At 50.3% G+C, this 9,134-nt stretch overlaps 1 protein-coding gene across 1 annotated transcript; it reads left to right on the forward strand.

Moving 5' to 3' along the window:
• Positions 1 to 4,938: 4,938 nt before the first annotated feature.
• PG986_009221 (DENN domain-containing protein) lies at positions 4,939 to 8,447 on the forward strand (the record flags this gene model as incomplete). The annotated part of the gene is made up of 3 exons (XM_066845443.1): positions 4,939 to 5,495; positions 5,545 to 7,922; positions 7,984 to 8,447. 3 exons carry the CDS (start codon positions 4,939 to 4,941, stop codon positions 8,445 to 8,447), a joined length of 3,399 nt encoding a protein of 1,132 aa, XP_066697841.1.
• Positions 8,448 to 9,134: the final 687 nt, after the last annotated feature.

Below are 9,134 nucleotides of genomic sequence, written 5' to 3' on the forward strand. Positions count from 1 at the left end.
AACTTTTTATTTTAAGTTACCTTTAATATTAAATAATAAATCCTCGTTTTCGCGCTTAATAATAACGCTTTAATTATTTACGTTTATTAAGCTTACGTTAAAGTAAACGAAGAATATACGTTTAATTAATAAAGAGTTTTACGCGGCACGCTTTTTTAAGCTCGCGAGGGAGCGGTTAATGTCGTTAATATTAGAATATACCGATTTACGGGTTTATTTTACGCGCGTATCGCGCTCTTTTAAGCCGGCGGTTATTTTAATTAATTATTTTATTTAATCGAAATTAATCTAGGTTTTAATTTTTAAAAAAGTAAGATATTTATAAAGCTTTCTTAGGCTTAATAAATTAAATCTTTTCGGTAATATTATAATTATAGTAATTTAAAAGGTAAAGCTATAAATTATTATTTTATTATAAAAAACCGAAAAAATAAAGAAAAAAGGAAAAGGTCTAGCTTTGCCGAAACGATTTCCTTATTTAAATAGGTGGGGAAAAATCAGGTGGAGCTCGGGCTATCTCTCGCACGCCCTTACCTCACTTTAATTAATAAGGCTATTAAAGGCTTATTTTAAAGTGCGCCGTAATAGAAATAATATAATCAATTTAATAATAAACTACGTTATATAATAATAAATAATATTAAAAATATTATTAAAAGTATTATTAATAATATTAATTTTAATATATTAGGTATAAATATATATACGTTAATGTTAATGTACGTACTAACCGGTTTATTTCCACGGTCGCTGGTTAGATGGGCTTAGTCGCTCTACTTAGTCGCTCTAGTCGCGCTCCAGCGCTCTTTGTACTGCACCGCTGTCGGCCGGGCTTGTTGAAACACCACACTCCAAAACTGACAGACGGGAAAGATTGATTGACTGCATACATGTATCATATCACATACATACCAAGCATGCATCCCATGCGACTTTGGGAAGCAAAAAGAAAAGAAATGCGAGGGATGGGCAGCCGCGGCCGACTTTCGCCTTCATGCTCTCGATCGTCGTGGCCTGAGCGCAATCCCTGAGATACCGATTTAGATTTCCTGACAGATGCTGGCTCATGTCTCGACGATGGCGAAGGATGGATGTCCACTTGGACTGTGGCCATCCCCACTCGGGGGCCCTTCAGGCGGACCCCATATTGCCCATTACCCATGGCAGCACCGAGAGAGAATTCGCCAGGAACCAAGGGCTAGAAAGAGACGTTTACTCCGGGCAGACTCCGGGCGCGCGGGCGGCCCCAATACGAGAATTCCTCGTTCACCCGTCCGGGATGATGAAAAAGAGGGTGCAGTGCAGTGCGTTGTTTGCGCTGTACGTAAGTCCATGTAGGTTATCAGTTATGCACTGTAAGCTGCCAGTGTGTTAGGTACATACCTATGTAGGCCACCGATTGGGAGGCAAACCCACGTCGGCGTGCCTACCTGCCTACCTTGTCAGCACATGCACACACACACACACACACACACACACACACACACATAGCCCAGGAAAGGGGATGGACGGATCAATGGATGGAAGATGGATGGGGTGGCGCATCGGGTATTTTGATTTGGTGCTCGTTTGGAGGCTGAATCATAACTGTCAGGCACAGAGGCACAGAGGTCGAGAGGCTAGGCTAGGAAACAGAGCCTAGGGATATATTAGTTGCCTTGGCTCGAGTATTGCCCGATAAGGAAAAACGCCGTTGCGCCAGCCAACCAACGTGAGCGGACGCCAGTAGTATCATATGTTCAATTCCATTCTCTCCGTTCCATCCACACCCAGACCCCCCTTCGTGGATTACGGGCAACAAGCAGGTCGAGAACACTTCTCCATTATCATCGTCGTCGTCGTCGTCGTGTGCGTGCGTCTGTGTGTGCATGCTTACAGTGCCTTGCCTACATTCATACCATACTCTTACCATCCCAGGCCAGGCCAAGACCCCAGGCCAATTTTCGTTACGGCCCTCCCTCGCCAATACAGTAGCCGTGCCGACGACCGAACGTAACCCAACATGGGCGCTACGGGCATTCTTGGGAAAGCGCTGAAGCAACGGCGTTGAGAAGCAGCACCGATCGACAACCGGGGGGGTTCCCTTAGTTCTTTTAGTGACTAATTGGTAGGCTACGAGTTTTAATCTAGGCAGGGCCACAGGTACTGTAGGTAGCATCCAGCACGGGGTTCAGCAGTCCCCCTTCTCCGTTGTTCAGGGGGCACAAGGGGGAGGGGGGGCAAGAAGGAGAGAAACGAGGGAAAACAAAGGTACCGATAAATCTAGGAGTGGATGTGGATGGGTGGTGGTCTACTGGCTGCTAGCGTGGGCGTCCCTTAACCATCCCATACAGTACAGTTGAGAAGGACTTTCCAGGGGCTGAATGGACGGAAAGAAAGATGGACGGACGGGGTTACATTTTTTCTCTCTCACACCCTCTACCCATCTTTCTTGTTTACATATTCATCCCTTGAATGTTGTTGTTTTTGAGGTTGTACAGCACCTGAGAGAAACTAGACCGTTCGTAGGAGAGGAAGGGGACTGGATGTTTTCCGATTTGTCGATTGTCTCGATTGGCAGGCATGCCTGCCTGAGTTCGGACACGCCTATCGGTAGAATGTGCTTTGGCTGTCTACCGGCTTCTCCATTGATCTATCCACACATCACACACAGGAAACGTACCGACGTGTAGATCGTATGCATCGAATGGATCACATTGAAACCCAAGACACTCTTCTTTCCCCTCAGTGTCTGTGCAGCTTGCTTCTGTTCCTGGCAGGTAGGTCTGTAGTATGTACATGTAGTTGGTTCGCCCGTCGCCCCGCCTCGGCGTACAAAAATGCAGCCATATCCAACTACTTACGTGTGATAAAGAGAGGTGTCACTACTTCGTATTGTCCACCAGGGGGGACACTAACTGTACGTATGGATGGATGCCCATGAGCAAAATACGAAATATCGACAGTACGTACAGGCTATTAAAAATGTAGGTACATGTATGTAGCTAATCATAATAACGTCCGGAGGCACCAGAGGCACCAGCGCAACCCAATTCACTTCACGATGCAGCTAAAAAGTGAGCCTGGCAGGTGGGTGACAAAAAAAAGAGCACTGCCAATCCAGCTCCAACTGCGCACTTATGCATTTTACTAGTAATTTATATAGAAACTGCAATACATCAACCATCATCATCGGAATCATCGAATTCGATAGTTGTTAACTTTCCATCCATCTCATCAATACACTGAATCAGCCTTTTCGGCACCGAGTTAATCATACTGTTAATTTTATCTAGAAACTCGAAAGAGGGCTCAATTTGGTGTAGAAATGGTTGTTTTGGAAGAAATGTAAGTGTTGCTACATAGTGACTTTGAAATGGCAGTGCTCTTTTTTTGTCACCCGCCTGCCGGGGTGCAAAGTTGCACTAGCAGAGCCCAACTAACAGCCAGGGTGCAGGGGTGTCCCAACATTGAAGGCCGGCCAGGGCCCAAGGACGGGAATGGGATGAAAAGATGAAAGCCGCATCAACCCAAGTCGACTCAACGCGACCGCTTTCGCACACACTCCACCTCCTTCATGTCAACCCTGGCTGGGTTGCTCGTTCAGGCTATCGACTCACAAATTATCCACCTGCCCACCACCTCCCTCGGTAGCACTACTATGCGCATGGGCTGGCGGGCTTTGGGTTGGTTCGCCATCCATGTTCGTCCAAAGCAGTGGTAGTTGCAGTGGTAGTAGCAGGTAATGTAATGCAATACTGTAGCGGTTTTAGTTGTACTGTCTGTATGTACCGTTCCCCCTACCCAGTCCCAAAGGAGGTGGTGGTGGTGTGTATGTGTGTGAGTGTGTGTGCGCGCGTGTGTGTGGACTGATCTCGCTGGACGACAAACCTCCCGAGTTCGATACGCTGCCCACTCTCGCCTCGACTTGCACTCCATCCCACAGCAACCCCCCAGCTTTGCTGCTCCTCTGCTTTTGCTTTACTTTACTTCAATACATTGATTCATTCCGACCCCCAAAGTCTTTGATTCAGTCATTGCACCTGCACCCAGGCCGTTGTATTGACGCATGCGCAACGCCAACTCCCACTCCTTGGATACCAACGTTCCTGGCCACTGCTGTCCAATCGAAGAGAGACCGGCTATTCGAGGCCCCAACGACGGCCGGCGGCACCACCACCACCAGGGGGGATTAAAAAAACACACAACTGCTCCTGAATGGATGCAGGCTAAAGCTGGGCGTGCATCACAGCCGCATGAGAACGTGGAAAAGTACTAGAGTACTTGAACTCCCAAGACTTCACTCACAAGCTGCACCCCTTGTGCGCAAAACTGCAAACGAAAACGAGACAGGGCAAGCAAAATCACCGAGATAGAGGTTCCCTTAGCTGTAACAACTCTGGTGACTGCCGAAAAGTAACAAGCCTCCCCTTTGCGACCGCCCATACTCGACAATCCGCTAGTTCGTCCTCTTCCCGACGGCGCTTGGTCAACTTCCATCGTCCAACGACAAGACAAGCCCGAGACGAGTCCTGGTTCCCCTCTATTGCACCGCATTTTGCCAGATGCCCACTTGGCTGCATCGGGCTTGACGATCCTATTTCGATTGCTCCTCACCTGCCTCACCTGAGGGTTTTATAACAATCCGACTCTCGCCCATCCCTCCTGTTCGTGGGTAGCAAAGATTCCTGCCCCAAGGAAAGGTCCTCGGGCTCTCTCGACACTAGCCACCCTGAAACATCCCACCGTCCCTGCTGCGAGTGACGCCCACGAGGATCAATTGCCATTGCCCGGACGCTTTTGCTGGAGGGGGAGAAGAACGCCAAGAAGCCCATACGACATATTCGAATGCTTCTTCCATATTAACCATTTCGCACATTTTACTACTTAGTCAATCTTAACTGGCGGTGCCATTTCAAGGCAGAGAGGGAGCTGACTCTCCCCTCAACTTGACATGCGATGGAGGGCAACGCTCCGGCCCCGCTTGCCGATTACTTCTGGATCGCAGGCATAGAGACGATTTCGTACCAAGATTTCCTCCCACCACTATCCGCGCCCACTCAGGTCGACTCGACAATCACCGAAGATGGCGAGCCCGAAGAAGACGAAAGCCCCATTCGCGACAGTATCATCGGAAGCCCACCTTCCAAAGTCACTGCCCGCCATTCGAGACAGGGCTCCGGGCAGAACTTGGGCAACCGGCTGTCTAAGTCATCGATGCATACTCTAGAAGAGATGGACGGGAACACGAGGAGTAATAGGAGCAGCGCCACGATCCGCCCGAACCCAACTCCTGGGGCCGCCAATAATGAAGGACTGGGGAACTTCCTGGGAGATTTTGATTTCGACAAAGCTCTCTTCAAGTTCGCAGCCGAGAGAGAGAATTTCCTCGAAGACCTTAGCTTCAGCGCTGGCGCCAAAACGCACTCGCGCCCGCCCATGGTCAACCCAAGAACCGAGCGGATCAAGGCAGATGCCAATGGGCGGATGAGCCCCCCTGAAGAGCATTCGTGGGAGTATTCGAGGGAGCTTAAGGCGCGGTATTAGTTTCAAGGATATGAACAGTTTGCGCAAGGCGCCATTAGTCCCGAAAGCTGGTATGGGCCCCCTTTACTCCCCTGCTTTGGCCAATACTTACGATTGTGACACTGCAGCTTCGATCCGCACGACTAAGCGACTAAGTAATTACAACTCCGTTATACCGCCGCCGGAGCCGCTCAACTTAGATCCGGACATGCACCCCCTGAAACGACGCTTTGAACCCGAATTACTTGATCGGTATCCCCCTCGCGATGCGACAGAGGAGCTAACCAGGAGAGGCAAATTCCCGGATTACGTGCCCATGTTTGCCTTTCCCAACGATATACAGATTGTCTCCTCTGACGAGCGTCCTCGGTCAACCTGGCACGGCTTCACAATGACGTCGGATGATAATTCTAAGATATATGGTATCACCGTCATTGTTTGGACAGCGGTGCCGGCCGACATTGCTGAAGATATCGAGAGGAGATGTGAGCAGTGGAGGCAGAACCACATGACAGAGGAAGAGCGAGAACTCGCCGCCAGCCTAGGTGCACGACTGGCAGCCGAAAGGGCACACCTCTCCCAGCTGCTCGCTAAGCTGCCAACTATCCCGTCTGGATCTGCCGCCCGGGACACTCTGGATGAGCAGATCAGCTCAGTCGAAGAGAAGATCAGTCTGATGACGGAAATGCTGAGGCCCCTGAGGCATGGCGCTGCTTCCAAAATCGATGGCTTGACCGCGGGCGAAAGCGGCCTTTGGACCCCGCGCGCGTTTGGTATACTCGGGAGAGATCCCAGTAGACTGACTTTCTGGAAAGATTGGCTGAGAGCCGTGATCGTCCCCATGTCGGACGGTGCTCTGCTACGTGTGCCAGCCACTTCGCCGCGGGTTGGCAGATGGCAACCCCTCGAGCGGTATATCATCAACCTGTGCGCCGAGGCTTTTAGCCCTCTGTCGTCCAAGACTCAGGTCGAGATAGGGGTGCGGGAGCTCCGACTATATGCGCGAAAGGAGGCAGAGAACGAACTTCCTCAATCTCGAAGCACAGATATCTATGCCCTCTTCCGATCGCTGTCTCTGGAGAACATCGTTGCACTATTTGAGTACACCATGTCCGAATCGCGCATCATCTTCCTCAGCTCGCATACGGCGATGCTGCATCTTGCCTGCCATGCTCTTGCCAACTTGCTGTATCCTATGCAGTGGGCCAGTATCTTCATCCCCATTCTCCCGGCCCGACTGTTGTCTGCGTTAGATGCGCCGTGCCCTTACATCGTGGGCATTGAAAGGAGATACGACAATATTGAGCTTCCCGATGATGATTATGTCCTGGTAGATTTGGACAGAGACACAATCGATGCCACCTCTCAACCTCATCGGCTGCCGAAGCAGGTCCGGCGCAAGCTGATGTCTCTGCTGCAGATAGCAGCTCCCCACAGTCTTCGCTACGGTGTCCCTACCGGACCACCCCCTTATGCGATGGAATCGTTCCCATACGATGCGTTCTCGGCGGAGAATTTTGCCATCTTTGATGAAAGAGCCCCTCCGAGCACATTAGGGAAGTGGGTTGCACAAAACTCTTCGACGTTTGGAGAGCCTAGCTCGACGGACACCCCCAAGGCGCCGTTATTCAACGCGTTCAGTCATGCCAGACCCGTTGCCCCTGAGCGCCCCGCAACCAGCAAGTCCAGCAAGACAAGCCCCCCAAACTCGGTGTCGCCAGTATCGGTTAGCTTTTCGCAAATGCCCAGTACGCCCATTTCCAGGAGTGACTCAGGATTCGCACTTGCGGCAACGCTAAAGGAGAAGCGATCTGCCGGAAATTTCGAAGAAAAGGCACGTAGAAGTTCATCGTTCGGGCAGCCTCCCACGCATCGACCTAACATGTCTTACCTCAACGGCCACCAGGCAAACCTCTCCATCTCGGCTATCTCGGTAGACTCCAAGTCTTCATACGGCGGCTATGCACCTTCTACGTACGCGCAGTCTACCATCGCAGCCTCAACTATCATGCCGAACATGCTGGTACAGCCTGTACACGATACCGAGACTACCGTGTGGGTCGAGGGTCATTGCTTCGATTTTAATCTCCAGGATAGCACGTCGCAATGCTCGATTTGCGATGAACGTGCAGAAGGTGATGGAATTTATAAGTGCCAGGGATGCCTTGCGGTGTCTCATGGACGTTGTCTAGGCTGTGTCTCGCTCGTCTGCCCAGCTGCATTCCATGCCGATAAGGTCCGGGCTGCTTTCGTACGCTGTCAAGCCAGTCTTCTCTACACATATCGAAAATACCTTGGCCGGCCAAGCAAGGATCAGAGGAATGCCGGTCAGTTGTATGCCTTCGACATGAATGGTTTCATCAAGAGCATGCCATATGATCAGCAGGAATATGGTAGCATGATGAAAGAAACACAGCGTAAGCATAACATACCCCATAACGCTATCTTTGAGGACTTTGTCACTGACGTACTGGACAGTTTTCAATGAGTTCGTCCACGAACGAGAACTTAATCCTGCTACAAACCCTGCTATCCGGCTCTTTGACGAAATAATACTGGCAAAGAAGGCAAGAGGCAAGCAGGGACTCACGGGACTGTCGAGGCTTGGCACCATCAGGGCATCCCACGGGCTTTCCCACTCGATTCCAGGGATGCATGGATCGTCCAGAAATAGCAAGACCCAAAGCTACCTGTGCGATACGAATGACCATATCTGGAGGACGGCTTCTGTGCCACTGCCGAATGCCAAGTTTGACGGTGATTACAGGGCCATTACAACACGGATACCCAGCAAATTGGACCGATCGTTGATGAAAGAGCCTCGGGCCATTGAGGGCGTCCCGCGACCTGAGCAGCGCAAGAGGGGCTTGATAAGGAAACAAGTTCCCAGTATGATGATGGGCAACGGTCCTGTGTCACCAGTATCGCCCAACGGCTCTTGAAAATACACATGCAATGCACTGCGGTCGATCGGGTTTAATAGATCCATCGCGGGCCCATCTCTAATGCATGCCGCCATACTTCGCAAAGCAAAATCGAATCTGGGGTTTTACCTGCTGTTGTTTTCTTGATGCTTGGAAGCAACTGTATCTTGTACTACTACTACTATTACTACTACAGCGAAGCTGATGATGCGCAGTGGGCCCCGGCCAGCCCTACGTAGAGAGAGAGAGAAAAAAGGGGGGTGGGAGGGCTTGTGCTTTTTTGTGTCACTTTATGCGAGAGACATAGATGTTCGATGGTTTTTTTTCTTTGACTGTTTCCGGTCATGGCGAAAATATCCAAAGACGATCCGATGTAATGTTTACCTACCTACACCACCCACTCGCCTTTACACAGCTCGAATCTGCGTAAGACAGAAAACGACAGGGGTTTCCGAATGCGTATCATATTTACAATGTTGGGAGTTGCTGGGTTATGGGAAGAGCACATATCAAGCTTTGATATTTCCTAAGGCATCTTGTTTTTCTCTGCTTTTCACGACTCGGGGCAGTCTCGTCTTACACCATAGAGTTGACGAAGGGCTGCGACAGATCAAGTGATAGATCGATCTGTGGACCCCTGGGCAGGCCAAATAATGCGTCGTCCGTTGCCTGTTGGGATTCGAGATAGGAGAGCCCCTAAAGACA

The sequence above is a fragment of the Apiospora aurea genome, assembly GCF_038362705.1.
Source record: "Apiospora aurea strain CBS 24483 chromosome Unknown utg000006l_segment0_segment0, whole genome shotgun sequence".
Taxonomy (NCBI): Eukaryota; Fungi; Ascomycota; class Sordariomycetes; order Amphisphaeriales; family Apiosporaceae; genus Apiospora; species Apiospora aurea.